Source organism: Vespa crabro, chromosome 4 (genome assembly GCF_910589235.1).
Source record: "Vespa crabro chromosome 4, iyVesCrab1.2, whole genome shotgun sequence".
In the NCBI taxonomy this organism is placed as follows: Eukaryota; Metazoa; Arthropoda; class Insecta; order Hymenoptera; family Vespidae; genus Vespa; species Vespa crabro.
In genome coordinates this window covers 1,191,070-1,209,291 of record NC_060958.1, presented here as the reverse complement: position 1 = coordinate 1,209,291, position 18,222 = coordinate 1,191,070, and the positions used below count along the sequence as shown (strand labels likewise).

The 18,222-nt window shown below is 29.1% G+C and overlaps 3 protein-coding genes across 6 annotated transcripts; all 3 read left to right on the top strand.

Annotated features, from left to right (window-relative positions):
* Positions 1-1,995: 1,995 nt before the first annotated feature.
* On the top strand, positions 1,996-11,849 carry LOC124423288. 2 transcript variants are annotated; one of them, XR_006942046.1, is made up of 6 exons: positions 1,996-2,160; positions 6,694-7,239; positions 7,552-7,839; positions 7,968-9,156; positions 9,635-9,706; positions 9,802-9,993. XR_006942046.1 is itself a non-coding variant. In XM_046960853.1 (5 exons), the coding sequence occupies exons 1-5, from the start codon at positions 9,061-9,063 to the stop codon at positions 11,092-11,094; spliced, it is 912 nt and encodes a 303-aa protein (XP_046816809.1). In that variant the 5' UTR covers positions 8,057-9,060; the 3' UTR covers positions 11,095-11,849. The 2 variants fall into 2 exon arrangements, 1 of the variants encoding a protein (XP_046816809.1); XM_046960853.1 differs by lacking the exons at positions 1,996-2,160; positions 6,694-7,239; positions 7,552-7,839 and adding exons at positions 10,081-10,444; positions 10,802-11,849 and having other exon boundaries at positions 8,057-9,156; positions 9,802-9,888.
* A 797-nt stretch (positions 11,850-12,646) lies between these two features.
* LOC124423287 lies at positions 12,647-15,556 on the top strand. Of its 2 annotated transcripts, XM_046960852.1 has the most exons (8): positions 12,647-12,830; positions 13,664-13,856; positions 13,926-14,138; positions 14,280-14,314; positions 14,390-14,443; positions 14,538-14,745; positions 14,826-15,127; positions 15,215-15,556. In XM_046960852.1, the coding sequence occupies exons 1-8, from the start codon at positions 12,711-12,713 to the stop codon at positions 15,269-15,271; spliced, it is 1,182 nt and encodes a 393-aa protein (XP_046816808.1). In that variant the 5' UTR covers positions 12,647-12,710; the 3' UTR covers positions 15,272-15,556. The 2 variants fall into 2 exon arrangements, with proteins under 2 accessions (XP_046816808.1, XP_046816807.1); XM_046960851.1 differs by having other exon boundaries at positions 12,651-12,830; positions 13,926-14,314.
* Positions 15,557-16,002: 446 nt separating this feature from the next.
* On the top strand, positions 16,003-18,184 carry LOC124423285 (dentin sialophosphoprotein-like). Of its 2 annotated transcripts, XM_046960850.1 has the most exons (4): positions 16,003-16,245; positions 16,314-17,169; positions 17,314-17,561; positions 17,698-18,184. In XM_046960850.1, the coding sequence occupies exons 1-4, from the start codon at positions 16,135-16,137 to the stop codon at positions 18,076-18,078; spliced, it is 1,596 nt and encodes a 531-aa protein (XP_046816806.1). In that variant the 5' UTR covers positions 16,003-16,134; the 3' UTR covers positions 18,079-18,184. The 2 variants fall into 2 exon arrangements, with proteins under 2 accessions (XP_046816806.1, XP_046816805.1); XM_046960849.1 differs by having other exon boundaries at positions 16,018-16,245; positions 16,314-17,561.
* Positions 18,185-18,222: the final 38 nt, after the last annotated feature.

Below are 18,222 nucleotides of genomic sequence, written 5' to 3'. Positions count from 1 at the left end.
TATCGCGGAAAGTATTAAGAATGCGTATATAAAACTTCCGGCTACCGGAAAGGACTCCGTAGAATTTATGAGACAGTCATCTCAGTTATTTCGAGATAATCGATAATTTCATGCTTGCGAGGAATTCACGTAACGGGTGATGAAAGAATTGAGAAGAAACGCGAATAACGATTTATTAAGAAAACTGCGTGTGTATTAAATGAAGTAATAAAATTTTGTAGAAATTGATCGACTCAACCGATCGACAATTTCCAGGCTCGTTATATATATATATATATATATACACTTGAAAATACGCAATAAATTAAGTAGGGCATTAACAACCAGTTTTTCATTCTTTTTTTTTTTTCTTCTTTTCCTTTCTATTTTTTTCTCTTACAATATTCCCCATATATAAATTTTATAAGTAAATGCAAAATTCCATGGTATTATGTATTATCATTATTAATTTTCTTTTTTTGTTTCGAATTAAAAAAAAGAAAAAAAAAAAAAACCCCAAGAAAAATTTTACAATGATATCACTCGATTAATCTTGATATTAATAAATTATCACGTAGATTTAAACAATCGAATGAATTAGAAACTCTCTCTCTCTCTCTCTCTCTCTCTCTCTCTCTCTCGTTTTCCTCTTTATCGTTTGCATTTTGAAAGAAAGAAAGAAAAACAAACAAACAAAAAGAAAACAAATAAGAAATCAAAAATGTATGATATTTTTCTTTTCTCGTAAAAAGGTTTTTTCTTTTTGACAATGTTATGTACATATGTATAAGAGATAGTCGTATGTTAGAAAAAAAAAATATAAATAAAGGCGAAATAGAACGACGAAAGAAACGTTACGAAACATTAGATCTTTTACCTTGAAGAAGTGAATGTAAATGGAAAAAACAATTATGCACTTTGACACTGCACTTACCTACTTATCTACGTGATACATATATATATATATATATATGTATCTATTTCACATATATATATATATATATATTTACTCATATATTTACGTGTTAACAACGACATTTTTTTTTTGATCATTTCATTTATATATTTTTCTTTCTCTTTATCCTTTTTTCTTTTTCTTTTTAATCAATGAAGGATCAATAAGAATTGACTTCGTAAATAATAGAGAATTTAATGTACTTCAAAAAAGTAGAAATTCAGGTCGTATCCTCGACTTATCAATGGAGTCATGTGTTTCAGTTTATTTTTACTTTTTCTTTTCTTTTTGTTTTTGTAATTACATATACGAGTATATTTAAAATCTTATCGATAAGAATGTCTTCTCGTAGAAGTGCATCGATCAAGTGTAAACATTATCATTCTATATGCTAGGCGTGGTTCGGGTTCGATGTACTTTGAAAAATAACACCTTTGAATTACTTTCTGACGTACTTACCTGTCGTAAGGATTATCATACTTCAGGCTGATATATTCATCATCGAAATAACATATTCATATCGTAACATAAGCTTTCTTTTTTCTCTTTTTTTTTTTTCTTTTCTTTTCTTTTTCTTTTTCTTTTTCTACAGTCAGCATTAATAGAATCCTTTTTGCGTAATTCAAAATTCTAAATAAATTCTTACAAAATTGAAATATTATGTAAAACGAGTAATGTAATCGAAGAACATTAACAAATTTTTTTTCCTTTTTCTTTTTTTTTTTTTTTTTTTTGCTTCTTTCCTATAAAATTTGTGAACAAATTAATGATGATAATTTCGTAATTTTCCATGGTTTATAACATATTCAAGCGAGTTATTCAATAGAATGAAATATTTACGTGTTATTACGACATGGAAAGATGACGTATGGTATGGCGGAGTAAAAAACTAACAAAGGTTAGTCCAATAAAGAATTTAAGTGGATTTGTTCGGTTCAAACACGAAAGACAAAGATATTTCAGTTCTTAAAAATGTGGATGACCTTCGTAGCTGATACGAAACACATTGAAAACTCAGAGAGAAAGACTCATCTCGTTAGTGTCGTTTCTACCGGCCGACAAGATGCACTCTGTCTTACTTTCGCGCTCGATTCATTCCACAGATTATTAGAAATTTTTTCAAACGAAACGAATTAAAGGGATCGATCAGTCGACCACGTAACAAATTAATTACTTTTTGTGTTTGTAAAAGTAAATTCGATATTTTTGTGGAAAAAAATTCAAAGGTAAGACATGGAACGAAATTATTTTTCAATCGATTAATAAGATTTTCTATGTTGCATTGAATTAAACGTTTGTTCGTTGTTGTCACTTTTCTTTTCTTTCGTTTCTTTTTTTTTTTTTTGGTTACGTTAAAAAGAAAAAAAAAAAAATAAAAGAAATAAGAACTTTCAATGAGTTTCGAACGAACGATTTCAATTTCAAAACGTACAGAAATAAATCTAAATTTAATACGAAAACGAACGAAATAATTTATGAGAATTTGATAAATATTTAAAAGTCAGATTCGTTGACGTCATCTCGGTCATTCGCGAATTATGAAGAAAAAAAGACACGACGAGAAATTTCATAACTATGAGTCTGTTATATCTTCGTTATGTAAAACTCGTCGTTCTATTCGTTCTTTATTTTTTTTCTTTTCTTTTTTTCTTTCATTCATTTTTACTAAGCTCAGACCTACACACTAGCCAGAGATTTGCATAAAATTAACGAACGTTCGCTTAATGTTTAGTTACGTCGTTTTGCATTAAATTTAATTATTTCTTTCTTTTCATTTTTCTTGAAATTAATTGTTATCTCTTATTTCGAACTTTTGATAAATCTCATTATATTCGATTTCAAATCGTTCTCGAACGAACAAACGAAAAAAGAATAAGAAATGTATAATTAACTTGTTCTTATATTTGATGTATGTCACTTACGTAGCAATCAGTCAAGAAATATACATATATATATATATATATATATATATATATATATATATATATAAATTGTATATAAATGCTATTTACTTTTCTTTCTTGTTCTTTTTCTTTCTTCCCCCTTTTTTATGAAATACTACGGTGAGATATTTCGAGATAAGCAAGTATGATCAGTTCTCTTCGAGGATCGAGAGAAATGTCTTTCTGCGTAATCCTTCCGTAAAGAATAATTTTCTACGAACGATTCTTTTGTTTACGGTGAGCATAAAAATTTTCCTTTCAATTATTTCAATTATTTCAATTATTTCATGCTTATTATCGTCATCTCGTTATATCGTTAAATTGACATAAAAGAAAATTTTACATCGAAGGTTTGATATGTAATTACACAAGTCCTTAAAACGTGAATATTTACAAAATACAAATTTACGTAATGCTTTTTGTTTTTTTAATTCAATAGTAGAAAATTAATTGTAAAATAGAGAATAGGAAAACTTTAAATTCAAAATAATCGATTATTTCGATCGTTTCGATTAGAATCGATAAATTCTTAGATCCAAATTATAAGGTCAATATCCTTCCAAAAATTATATTTCATAATAATCTAAAAACAGGTTTTACTGGTTAGAAAAGTGACGTAAAACGACCACAGCCTGAGGCAACTATTTTATAGCTGAGTATTCGTTTCATTTAAAGCTTTCTTTAAAAAGACTTTTAAATCATCATTTAAAGAATAAGAAAAGAAGATTTATTTTTCAAAGAATCTTATCAAAGAAAAAAAAAAAGAAAGAGAGAGAGAGAGAGAGAGAAAGTTATGTATATATGTGATTACCGAACTAATTATAATAGCGAAACATTCGTTAATTCCGTAATAGAGAAACTTTTATCTATACGGTTTGTGCACGCGAGTGAAAATATTTCGACATTTGTAATTATTCAATTGTTATTTTATTTGAGATATTAAAAATTATATTAACAAAACACATAATTGTTAAATTATATTTAAATGAGGCATTACTATTTTTTTTCTCTTTTTTTTTTTTTTTAGTATATACGTAAGTATAAAGGACATAGTTAAAATCAATAATAATAAATAAATAAAGCGATTTGAACGAATAAATTATTTTTACGACTTTTAATAAGCTGACTCATATGGAAAATTACGTTTTAATTTCAATGAGACTCGAAACTAATTAACGATGAAGTAAGAACGAGGGCGTTTAAATATATAATACTAAGTAAGAAATGGTGTTACGTTTATACGTGAAAACACGTGGTCTTGCGAGCGATCGAGAGTGAAAGTAAAAGATGGCCGGTTAAGTGGCGAGTTAAGATCCACGTGGTCGTTTGATTCCGCCAGTTTCACGAAAGCAAGGACGTTCGAGTACCGTGCGATCCATCGACGATGTTGAACGAACGAATTACTCGATGATCGTTGATCGTAAAGATTATCAAAAAGGAAAGTGTTTCTCTTTAAGAAAGAAAAAAAAAAAAAAAAAAAAAAAAAAGGAAGAAAAAAGAAAAAAAAAATTAGTAACTACGATATATACGTTCATCGACAATACACTATCACAATAACGTTATTAATTTCATTACGATAGATTGATCTATTGATCGATCGAAATATCGATATTGATCGTGTGTGTATGTGTGCGTGTGTGCGTGTGTACGCGTGTATATGTTCGCATAAGTGTATGCTATAAGAAAAATAAGTTACACGTAACACGACAAATGACTCTCCTATGATATTGAAAAATATAATGAAAGGAAATGAAGAGATAAATCATCCTCGAATTAGTTCAATAACCGTGCGTATTTTTCTAATCGAACGATATCTTTCTACTACGATGTTCCACGTAAAGGAAGTTACGTTAGAAAGTCTCGTGAACATTCGCTATTACGAATCTACGATTCTTGATTTGTAATGCTTCATCTAAGATGTCGTTGCACGCATGTCATTTCACATAGAAACATTTCTTTCTGAACGATAAATAATTATAAAAAACAAAAATAACTCATGTTTCGTTCTTTTACATGAGTAACGTAAAAAAAATGTTAAATTACAATTTATGAGGAATATTTACTAAAATTAATAGTCACTTGCTTTTACACAAGATATTTTTAATAATACAGGAAGTTAGATAATGAAAATTGCCGATGTTTGTTGTTTTGCATTTTAGTAATATTTAAAAATGTTTCCTACATGAATACCATTTTTAAAAGATAATACGTGAAATTATCGTTTAAATGCGATATCGTTTACATATACGATTACATTGAGTCGAAACGTTGATCGATATTCATTTAAATTTGTCAAATTCAAAAATAATTTCAATTTAAAATGAACACTCAAATATGTTTTATTTTACCTTGCAAACATATATATATATATATATAAATTAATTAATCTTATTAAAATAAATTAATTAAAATGTTTACAATTGTAAACATGTGCGATAATATATATTATCTTCGAGTGTAACAAAATTGTTCTTCTTCTTCTTTTTTTTTTTTTTTCATTCAAAATAAATCTTTCGCAATGAATACGGTTTAATTTGAAATTACGAACGAAATGAATTTTCTTTTTTCTTTCCCTTTTTTTTTTTTTTCTTTTGAAATAAATGAAGATATATTAGTCATATATAGAAGTAGGACATTTAATAAGAATATATTGAAGTTTCTAAATGCTCGTGCGTGATTCTCAAAGTGATACGAATTTTCGAAACATTTTCGTCACACGGGCCGATAATCGATTTCTCATCGATTCATTTCGTAATTCTCGAAATATATCCTGAAATCAAATTCGACTCACGCCTTTGACATAAGACACGTCACGTAGAATCTCTAAAGCATAATGAATCGTTCGATAAAGCTCGAAACACGACCTCCATTAAAAGAAAACTCGATATACCGTTCGTTCATTGAACAGTAACATTTCGAACGTTTAAGAAAGTCGTCGTTCTTCTTTACAAACGAACTTTTTTTCTTTCTTTTTTATAACAACAAGTTATACATTGAAAAGAAAAGATCCTTTCGCATAATTAACACGTGAGAATAATAATCAACGATTATCTTAATTGATTGTTTATTAACGATTCATATTTATTTTGAAAAAGTGAAAGGACGAAAGGTAAAGGTACGTGAAGATAAAAAAAAAAAAAAAAGAAAATTTTCGAACGAAATAAAAATTTTTCGTTTCACGAATTCTTAAAGACGTAGAAAAAGAGAAGGAAGAAGAAGAAGAAGAAGAAGAAGAAGAAGAAGAAGAAAACCTGGAAGAGAAGGAGGAAGAAAAAAAGCTTTCATTAAATTCCTGACTAAATTAATTAAAAACAAAAACAAAAACAAAAACAAAAAAAAAAGGAAGACCAGAACGAAAAAAAGAATACAAAGAAGAAAAACGTAACTTTAATGTTCATAAAACGAGAGAAAATCTTTCTAAAAAAAATTTGTTATTCCTTTGGTACTTCTTCGTGGAAAACTCAGAACGTGTTTTACGTGAGAAGAATGGGATATTTTAATTCGAGGGAGAGTTAACGTTATCCTGAGTCTTCTGTCGTTCATTGAATCGCACGGGTTTCTTTATTCCCCACTAACTATATTTCTCCGGTAAAACCTTCCTCCATGAGTCGTATCGAGTTTACATAATTCTTCGGATCTTTCTTCTTTATTCATCCTTCGTGACTCTCACTTTGGATCGTAGCCGAACTTTTACAATCTTTCGATACGACTTTACTTTCGATATATTATATTGTCAAGAAATAGACAAAAGGAGAATTACGTTTTAATAAAAATAACGTTACAGTTATAATAAAAATAAATCATAACTTTTTCTAGATGTCTTCATTGTTATTTCATCATTGGATTGCCGGTTGGCTATTGTTGGCTTTCTTTGGATCAAAAATGTCTGACTGTCAAAATTTATACTTGATGCCATATGGAACTTATTATGAGGATTATAGAATTGAATCAAATGATCGTGTCAAGTACGACGTACCGGAAACATATTATCAATACTCACCTCCTGTAGATTCAGATCTCGAAAATAATATTTTAAGAAAGAATCATTTGAATTTCTCGCCATCGAGCTCATCGAACTATGATTACGTCGCTCCATCACAGGATATTCTTGATAAAAAACGTCGTCCCGATAAGAACGATGAGGATAATGTTTGGTTGGATGAAGAAATTCTTGAAAAAATGAATATGCTCGAGAGAATGCTGTCGGACGAATCAAACGAGAAGGATTTCGAGACGAAAAATTCTATCAATGATAAAATCATTTCGGAATCTATCATGCCGGAAGAAACGAAGAGGGTCGTCCGGCAAGTTCGTAAACAGAGGCCAGGATTCTTTTGGACCCTTGCAAAGATCGCATTTGAGGTAAAATTAAAAGAAAAAAAAAAAAAAAAAAAAAAAAAAAAGTAGAAGAAAAAAAATTGATAAATAAATAAATCAACAAAGATTTTAAAGAATTTTAATCTTTACAAATATTCATTGATACGATTAATTAAATAGATTCATCGGTAATATATATAACAATAAATATATTTTTGATATAACATTGTTTAACATTGTCGTGAAAATATGTTTCTCGTTTTATATGCAATAACATGACACATCTGTATATCCGGTTGCCATTCGCCAGGCACTGTTTTGAACTTGGATTTTTTTTTTTACGAACATATTTTTCAGACATTCAACGACACTCAATCGGCGATTAAACAAATTAGTTCAATAATTAATAACAGTATTGGACCGGATACAACAACTAGTAAATCAATGATCAGTGATTCGTTGATGGAATCAAGTAAAACGTCGATGATAAGCGAACGAAATGAGACCACAATGACGACAGAAGCTACGATGACAAACATGAAGCAAACTCCACTACTTACAAGGAGCGAACTTCAATCATTAATTACCAGAAACATCAAAGGATTAATTCGATTATTTAACATCGAATGGCAGGATGCCCTTAAAGTAAGATCTATACAATTTCTAGTTTTATACATAGCATATTTTTCTTTTCCTTTTTTCTTTTTTCTTTTTTTTTTTTTTTTTTTTTAAGAATATTTCTAATCGAACATTTCAAACTTTATTTTTTCTAGCAATCGGATGTTAATGTGAATGAATTTAGAAAAGATCTTGGTAAGCAGGTAGGAACGTACTTGCAAGATAATCCCAATGCCTATTGAAAATGGATCTGCTGAGAATTAGTGTATATATATATGTGTGTGTATGTGTGTATACGTATTTGTGTGTGTATGTATATGTGCACGCGCACGTGCAAAATAGAACGGATTTCTCTTAGACGTAAAATTATAATTTAATTTAATTATAATTATTGAACGATGAAACAGCCAAAGATCGGTTATAGAAAAAAAGAAACAAATTAATTACACATTACGACACGTGTGATATGTCACAACTTAAATGTCACCACAATGTAATATAATTTTAAATACTTAACAATTTTCAATAATATCGAAATGTAATAACAATTGTACAAACTTTATGAGCATTCCATTAGTAATAAATTGTGTTACAAATTATATCGTAAAAAAAATTCTACGAACATCGAAAATTGTAATATATTAGGTTGGGGAAAAAGAAATCCATTATTTTCTTTTTTTTTTGTTTTTTTTTTTTGTTTGACCCAAATCGGACAATCCGAAACATGTTAAATAAAGTCTTAAAGGTCACGCAAAAATAATGGATTTCTTTTTCCCCTAATATATATATTTCCTTGTAATATATTATATAAAAGTAATTCGAAAATGAAAAGCTTTTTTATAAAAATGATTAATTCATTCTCGTCGAACAAATTTAATGTCTAGTTACATAAACGGTATACTTATTAGGATGTTAAGTTGCATAACAAATTACTACAAAGCCTACGCACGAGATATGTCACTATTACACGTACATAAATTAAAAGGTAATGAAAAGAGAAAGATATTGGTATTATGAAAAAGGAGAGAAGATTATAAAAGAAGTCGATGACCGTGCATTACGTGTATATTGATATTACGTTATGTAGAAAGCACCTTTCCTCGATAAGGAGAATTAAAAAAAAAAAAATGGTTTCATGAGCAACCGAATTCCGATTGGCCGGGAATCAGCGTGGGATCTCTTGATCGCGCCCTTATAGATCGGTTCACTCGATCTTCTTGGCAATCGTATCTGGACTGGTGATACTGAATGAAAGGCAGCTTTCTCAGCACCTTTCCTTTTCGCTCGATCATGCGAATTTACTTTCTGATTGGTGTCATTGCTCTCGCGACTGCATTGGAGAATGTAAGTTTAAATAATAATTAAATAATTAAATTATCTTTACGTAACGTACAGGTCTTATAACATACATTTATAAATAATATAAATTTGAAAATATTTGTTCATTTTTGTAACTTTTTAATTAAATTAATCATTTCACTGACTTTGCTGTATTGTATAAACGTTGATTATTTAATCAATTATTATTATCATTAATTTAAGAATGTGCCAATAAATAAACAGCACAGTGACGATGACAAATGAATAGACAAAATAATCGCAAATAATATATGTAAGTCATAGTTGACGTGAAAAAAATAAAATCGATTTTATTAATTTTCATGATCTCGATCTTGAATATATTTACATGTTAAGAATAACGAAAACTTGAAAAAGTCGAACAAAGTAAATATATTAACTCGTTCTATGTTAGGTCGTACTATCCAATACAAATATATAATATTTTTTATATTTGTGTAATTATTAGTAAATATTTTTTTAGGCTGTTTCACAACGCCAGATTAATGGAGATCATCTTGACCAGGAAGAAGGTGTAATCGATAAAATATTTAACGTGAGTATTTGAGATCAAAGATTATCTTAATCTTTGATTTTTTTTTCTTTGTTTTTTTTTCCTTTTTCTTAATCAAATAATTTAAATCAACACAGATTCCAATTACGGCGGTTAAACAAACTGCAATAGCGGCGCAATCGTTCACACCGGAAAATAAAGAAACGATCGACAACATTTTTCAGGTCAACCATTATGAACTTTGCTTCTCTATTTTTTCTCTTTCTCTCTCTCCCCCCCTCTCTCTCTCTCTCTCTCTCTTTCTATCTCTTTCTCTTTCTCTCTACGTATGTATCTACTTTCGCTTTAAGATCAAATCAAGAGAACGTTGTAATCGAACGTCTTACGTATTAAACTGGTCTGTATTCATCTTGTAGATTCCAATTTCAACGTTGGAGGCCGTTGGAAGACTCGTAAAAACAACTTCGTCACAGAGATTAGAAAACGCTGATGAAATTCAAAAGAGACGTCAGGAGAGACGCGATAGGATACAGGCTCAACGAGAGGAACAAAGATTAAGAAGAGAACAAATACAAAACGAACGATTGCAAAAGAAAGCATCGAGATATCCGAGACATCATCAAAATGATCCTTTTGGATTAAATTCATTGACGAAGCTTTTTATTGGCCATCATGGTACCATTTACAGACCACAACAAATACATTCTTTTCTTGGAAATTATCACTGTTGTCTGAATGATGGTCATGGCGGTAATCATGGAACTCATGGAAGCCATGGAGGTATAGATTAAAAATAAAAATAAATAATTAATATCGAAGTATTAACGCGATAAATATCATTAATATCATTAATATGTGAAGAATTTTCTCGATGAAAAAAAAAAAAAAAAAAAAAAAAATGAAAGAACGAACAAACGAAAGAAAGAAAAAATAAGGAAAAGAAAAATTCCGCCATCTTAACGACGTGCATTTTACGATGCACTTGTGAATACTTTACGTAAGAATTTCTTTCGACGGGAATGTGCAACATGTGTTAATAATCTCCGTTGGATGTCTTTCGTTTAAGAGAATAATTATTATTATAGTTACGTATGCCCGAGGGAGAGAAAGTCTGGTATAATAGACATGATTTTTCAGGTGTACATGAAATTCTTGGTGGTGGCGGACATGGTTCTAACATATATCAGGTACATGAGAATATCGACGAAGGTAATGGATCGGTCGGAACTTTTTTCGGGCATTTTTCGTTGAATCCATCGAAAGATAAAATTCAGAACAAGATAGCACCGTCGATCAATGACGAACAAAATAATCCAATATTTGACAATATTTCGAAAAGGAGAAAGGACAGATCTAGATATCGATACGACGAGCAGCCACCGTTAGAGAATAAAATAGCTCCACGAAATACCAAGATTACGTTTGTTTGAACCTACTTTAATTTAATTTCTTTTAGAATTTTTTTTACAATTTTATATATATATATATATATATATGTATATTTTTTTTTATTATTAACATTAACTTTTACAACGAACGATTTTTAAGATTATAAATTGCGTCAAACGTAATTAGTCATTTTATAAATTCTCATTTTATAGATTATTGATCAATCGTACATAGTTTATCGAAGTATTTCGTTCTATTGAATTTCATTATCATAGGAAGTACGTCACAAGAATTATCCGACCAATGAAAACCGGTTAGAATATAATGTGCATATAAAAATAATAATAAAGTGCATATAAAAATGCACTTATTCGTTTACGGTAATGGACAAGTGTGAGAGTGAATAATTTGTTTTTTTATTTTTCTTTTCTTTTTCTTTTTTTTCTTCTTTTTTCTTTTTTCTTCGTATAAATTTAATGTCAATGTAAAATTAGGGCGAATTACGAATGATTTTTAGCAATGAGTTGAACATAAATCATCCTCGAGATAAAAGCTCGAATACCTTTGTAAATAATTATATTGATTGAATAAAAAAACAATGACGCTGATTCCTCTTACATATTGCATTAAAGATCTTTTTTTTTGTTTATTTATCCCAGACGATGAGTGTGCTAAACATTGAAAAGATAAAAATTCTTATAATTTTAATCGATTCAAAGATCAAAAGTCATGTTTCAAGAACATTGAATGATTCATTCGAGCAATCTTATACGTGATTCTCCTATGTAAAACTTTGATTGTCCTTGAGAACTATTACACTTCCTATATATATATTTTTGATTGACAAAAAAATAAAGACAAAATCAAGGTATCTCTCGAATTCAATAAATTTTAAAAAGAACAGAGAACGAACATACGTGATATGTATGCATAGATATATACATATGTATACATAGATATATACGTATATGTAAATGATAGGCTTCGAATGTACGAACAAAAGCTTCATGAATAAAACATAAATGAGGTGAATATTTTTTACATGATTAAAAGGTTAAAAAAAAGAAAAAAAAAAACATTTATTTTTAAGCTGACTATCGACGTTAATTATTAATATTGTATCGTCGAACAGTATGTTTTCTCTTCGAAGAGAGACACACGTTATATATATATATATATATATATATATATATATATATATATATATATATATATATACATATATATATATATATTAGGTAATATTACGCGTATTAAAAATCGTATTATAAAAGTTGCCTAATTATGACGATTAAAAGATAAAAGAAAAAAACTATAATAACGAGGAAGAAAAGAAAAAATAATAAAAGAAGAGGAAGAATTTATTCACGTTGCTATAAAATATAATATATAAGATCGCCATCTGATTTTTTAATGATCGTGACATTTGAAAGGATCAAAGTCTAAAATTTTTATTCATTTCATTTCAACGATACTAATTTATAAATTTTTACCTGTATGTAACTATCCATGACAAATCGAAGAAATGACATGATGTTTACCGATGATATTAACGTTCAATCGTCTGTGTTTCTCCCTACTACCGGAGATAGCTTCATTTGTAGAAATTAGTGTTGGTTGGCAGCAGCCTTACCTGATTCGTTCAGTATAGAAGAAGATGGCGACGAGAAAAGTGAACGTTAACGATGTCCTCCTAACAGTGAATCTCTTTTTGTTTTTTTCTTTTTTAATCGATGCTAAAAAACTCGATGATATTGTTCAAGAATCTTCCGGTGGGGTAAGCGATATATTTATTTTTTCAAATTTGATAAATTATTTCAAACATTCTTTGGAAAATGTTAATTAATTAATTATCAATGATCAATAATGATATCTCGAAAAATTGATAACTTAAAGATTGTTATAGAACCGATTTAAACGAAACAAAAACGAAAAAAATTTTAAAAGAACAAGAAATAATATAATTAAATAAAAAAAAAAAAAATTGAAAAAGAAACAATAAAATCAATTAGAGAAAATAACGTTAACGTAATCTGATTAGATCATCAATCATAGTCAACTGCCGATTATATTATTTAACAATTTTAATCGTATTATTAATATTTATAATTTTGAAACATATAAATACTAAGAAACGATTATGTATCTTTTCTTGGAAAATAATAACTTATCGAATATTCATTTGAAAAAAAAAAAAAAGAAAAATAAAGAACAGAGTATTCCCCGTCCGATATGTGAAAAATGACTTGCGAAAACTATTCCATTGTTATTGAACTATTGAACCTTCTAAAACAATAGTATATATAATAGAGATAATCATTTCAGTTGAAAAATGACAAGATGTCGAATAATTTGAAATTTATCTGTCAAACGTAATTATTCATTGAAATTGTACATAAAAACTATAATTGCTACAATATCAACCTTGAATACGTTTTGACCAAATATTATTCGATAAACAACATGAAATATTATATGTCTATAATTTTGTTATAATAAATAATATTTATAATATTTATAATAATATTTATAATAGTAATAATAAGTAATCGATATTTAATTATCAATCTATACATGCTCCGACATAAAATTTCATTTGATTCATCGCAGCTACCATTTTTACAATTCACAAAAGACGGTGTTCGTGTGAATTTTGCTGGATATCATGCTGAAACTGGTCTCGGTGGTCTTCTTGGTAATTCTCAAACCGGTGGAGGACTTCATGCAAGTGCTGGAACACCGTTTGGTCCACAAGCATCTGCTGGATTAGGTGGACTACTTAACGGTGATAATGCGAACACAGGTGAGAAATAAATTTCTTCTTTTTCTTTTTTTTTATTTCAAGAGAAAGATATATAAGTATCGTTGTTAGGTGGTGGTTTATATGCCCAAGCTGGTCTTGGACATAATCGACCAGCAGCCAGAGCTGGACTTGGAGGAATCCTAGACGGAAGTGGAAATTCGAATAATCCTATTGCCGGTATTCTTTTCGCGAACGCTGGACTTGGAAATAATCAACCATCAGCCAAAGCTGGACTAGCAGGAATCCTGGACGGAAGTGGAAATTCGAATAATCCTATTGCCGGTACTCTTTTCGCGGACGCTGGACTTGGAAATAATCAACCAGCAGTCAGAACTTCCGATAATGTTTATTATGATACAATACCTAGTAATGCCGCATCAATTAAACCATCTACAAGTCACACAAATATACAATTAATTTCAGGCTCAATACCGAAGAATCATAAGAGCCAAAGAGCGGTAAATATTTTCTCTGTCTTTATCTATCAATAAATTTCATTTCATCTAAATGGAATGTTTGAATTTTCTTTTCAGATAAACTCAAAATCAGTAGTTCAGATCAACGAACCTATTCCCGAGTCGAAATACGTAAGTATTCGATTAATTAAAACTATTCATAAGTAGTATAATATTTGTAATGATCATACAAAAAAAAAGGAAATTAAAAATTAAAAAAATTCAGGCAGGTACGTCGGCAGAACTATATGCGAATACAGGTTATGTCAGTGGCAAGAGTGCATTCGAAAATGTACAAAAGATTCCAACTTCCCGTGATAAATCGATTGAAGAAGATCGAAAGATAAACGAGGCTACTCCACTTGTTAATGACTTAATATCTTCGAAAGGAGTCATTGAAGCTAATGCTGGAGCTAATGGAAATGCTGCAGTTGGTGAGGAATAATAACAATTCGAATGAATGAATAGACTTTTAGCATGTCATAATCTAACTCGTTACATTATATCAATGTAGGTAGTAACGTTAACACGGCACAAGAACAACCGCTGTTAAATCATTGGTACTTAAGAAAAAGATTTCGCAGTGGTCCATTGAGAAAACAAATATTACATTCGAGTTCGGTGATACCAGTTTCGGTTCCGATAACAGCATCCACATCTAGTGGTACATCAGGAACTGCATCTGGTGGAGTATCTGCAAGTGCATCAGGAGAAATTATTTCACGAGTGAACGCCGACAGTTCGGCTGGCAGTGACGTCACTTTTGTTAGTTCGAAAACTTATAAACCAGGATCGTTCTTTGACGATATTTTTAATGTAAATGATCGTTGGTTCTTTTTTTTCATTTTTAATTTTCAATTTTTTCTTCTTAATTACCTCAATCACAAAAATTTTTCCTTACAGATACCAATTTCCACATTGACAGCGGTAAATCAATTACTCAGAAATAATGCTGGCTGAGGACTGGACCATCTTTATTATCATCTTACTACTTTATACTTCTATAATTATTTTCTTTTGATATTATTACGAATGATCTTCGTAAAAAAAAAAAAAAACCACGTAGTATTCATATGGTTGGTGCATTCGTTTATTATTATTATTTTTTTTTATTATTTTTTTTTTTTTTTATTCTGAAGTATTTATTCGTCGACTACTTTTTATTAGAAACAATTATCTATTATAATAGGTACATAGATTGCAATCATACAAACGAGATGATAAATATGACGACATTAATTATAATTTTTTATAGTATTTTTTTATTTTCTTTGTTCTATATTCCCCTTTTTTTATTATCAATACCATCGTAGTTCGTCGTTCAACGAATATTGCTATGTTATTATTATTTAATAATTAAACAAATTAATATTTAATAAAACATTTATGATATCACATATCTATGGAAATTTCTTACGGGTCTAAACGATTCCTTGTTGGAGTATAAGTTTCACAAAGTATTTATGAAATCTATTTGATTGCATCAACATTTGTTTAGAAGTTTATGAAAAAAAAAAAAAATAATAATAACAAATACATTCATTTGAAGATATAGTTACGTTAAGTCATTAACAAGGACGAACGAATTAACCGTATCACTAAGAAGAGTACAAATTTGGTAAAAAGAAACAATTTATTTACTTCGACTTAACGATTATTTTAAAATAATCTTATCAATGCGATAAACTGAAAAAAGAACATTTTAAATGCCCGGAATGATATAAATAATCAGGTAATTCATCGACTTCCTTGCATTTTTCTTTTACAAGCCACTGTGAACGGTTCAGAAATAACGAAAGTGGAAAAAGAGGACAATTTTGAAGATGGGAAAATTAATATGTATGTTTTTACTTTTAATCGTTTCAAAGAATCTCGTATTGGGTCGTTCTACGATATTTCGAGACAATTTTATATCGGGTCTAAGATACGTAAGGGTAAGTATATAAAGGAATAAAATAATATTTTAAACATAAAAGTTCTAATCGTTGATATTTTATCTCAGTCGGCCGAAAATGAATATCCGGAAATTAAAACGAACAACGAAAATACACAGAACGACAACCCTGATATAAGTATCAATACATCGAATGATAGCAACTCAAAAAAATTGGAGTATAATAATGAAAATTCCAAGGAAGGTCATGGTCATTTAAGACACATATTTGGAGGCCATACAAAATCTGATAATTCAAAAGATTCACAAAATGATGATTACGATGAAGAGAGTAAAAAATCACATGGCTCAAAAGACGGAGCAGGTAATAACTCCAATATAAACAATGGAAGTGGAAGTAGTTCTATAAACACTGGAAAGACTGGAAATAGCAAACAACAAAGTACAGAAGACAACGAAAATAGTTCAGAAACCAGCAATGACTCTAAACAAAAAGATAGTTCAGGAAAAAATAATAATTCTAAAGAAAAAGGCAGTTCAGGAAATAGCAATGACTCTAAAGATGGCAACAGTTCAGAAGACAGCAATCAATCTAAAGACAATGACAGTTCAGAAACCAGCAATGATTCTAAACATAAAAATAGTTCAGGAAAAAATAATAATTCTAAAGAAAAAGGCAGTTCAGGAAATAGCAATGACTCTAAAGATGGCAACAGTTCAGAAGACAGCAATCAATCTAAAGACAATGACAGTTCAGAAACCAGCAATGATTCTAAACATAAAAATAGTTCAGGAAAAAATAATAATTCTAAAGAAAAAGGCAGTTCAAAAAACAGCAATGATTCTAAAGATGGCAACAGTTCAGAAGACAGCAATCAATCTAAAGACAATGACAGTTCAGAAACCAGCAATGACTCTAAACATAAAAATAGTTCAGGAAAGAACAAGAATTCTAAAGAAAAAGGCAGTTCAAAAAACAGCAATGATTCTAAAGATGGCAACAGTTCAGAAGACAGCAATCAATCTAAAGACAATGACAGTTCAGAAACCAGCAATGACTCTAAACATAAAAATAGTTCAGGAAAGAACAAGAATTCTAAAGAAAAAGACAATTCAGGAAAGGGGAATAATTCTGAAAATAATTCTAATGATGATAGTTCAGAAGATAATTCAAATTCCAAAAACGACAATAACGATAAAAAACACAAAAGAAGTGAAGATAATAATAATACAGGATCATCTGATAATTCTAGCAATAATAATAATAATAATAATGATAACACTGGGACTAGCTTAACAGGAACAGGAGAAAACAGTTCAATGTCTGGAGGGAATATCTTGTCTAACTTAGTAGAAGTATGTTATAGTAATCTTTTAACATATTAAATATTTCTGCTTATAACTTAAGGCATAAAAAATTACAAAAATCTTTACTATTTATTGTCTCTTCGTTATACTTTGTATTGAACAATTATTTTTATTTATTTTACAGTTTGTATATAATCTATTGGCTTCCATACTGAATCCCATAATAAACTTGGTCACATCACTTATCAGAGGCATAATAAACTTGGTCACATCACTTATCGGAGGCATAGTAAACTTGGTCATATCACTTGTCGGAGGCATAGTTAAACTTATAACATCTATACCATCTGTATTAGGAAACCTACTTCAAGGAATTGTTAATCTTCTATATAACATATTATCTAATCCCACAAACATAGTAGGATACTTGGTAGATGCTATAATCAATCTCCTCGAAAGTATATTTAATCTTATTGAATCGTTACTAAGCAATATTTTAGAAGCAGTTGTAAAATTCTTAGATTCAATCTTACCCAAAAGTTTAACATCATTGCTTGGCATTTAAGGTTTTGTTTCCAATTAATAATCGACTATGTCTTATATCCATTATATGTAAAACAATAAAAACATTAATCAAAATTATACAATGAAATATAATGAATGAATAAATATCTTTTGTATTAATAATTTACCCATTAACAATCGATCT

Bases quoted from the DNA above. Each gene is read 5' to 3' on its own strand.
- LOC124423287 (XM_046960851.1), top strand. From the start codon at position 12,711: ATGGCGACGAGAAAAGTGAACGTTAACGATGTCCTCCTAACAGTGAAT. The intron at 13,857-13,925 runs GTGAGAAATAAA...TATCGTTGTTAG, and splicing joins CGGTGATAATGCGAACACAG to GTGGTGGTTTATATGCCCAA. The intron at 14,315-14,389 runs GTAAATATTTTC...TTTTCTTTTCAG, and splicing joins ATCATAAGAGCCAAAGAGCG to ATAAACTCAAAATCAGTAGT.
- LOC124423285 (XM_046960849.1), top strand. From the start codon at position 16,135: ATGGGAAAATTAATATGTATGTTTTTACTTTTAATCGTTTCAAAGAAT. The intron at 16,246-16,313 runs GTAAGTATATAA...ATTTTATCTCAG, and splicing joins CGGGTCTAAGATACGTAAGG to TCGGCCGAAAATGAATATCC. The intron at 17,562-17,697 runs GTATGTTATAGT...TTTATTTTACAG, and splicing joins TCTTGTCTAACTTAGTAGAA to TTTGTATATAATCTATTGGC.
- LOC124423288 (XM_046960853.1), top strand. From the start codon at position 9,061: ATGAAAGGCAGCTTTCTCAGCACCTTTCCTTTTCGCTCGATCATGCGA. The intron at 9,707-9,801 runs GTGAGTATTTGA...AAATCAACACAG, and splicing joins TAATCGATAAAATATTTAAC to ATTCCAATTACGGCGGTTAA. The intron at 9,889-10,080 runs GTCAACCATTAT...TTCATCTTGTAG, and splicing joins CGATCGACAACATTTTTCAG to ATTCCAATTTCAACGTTGGA.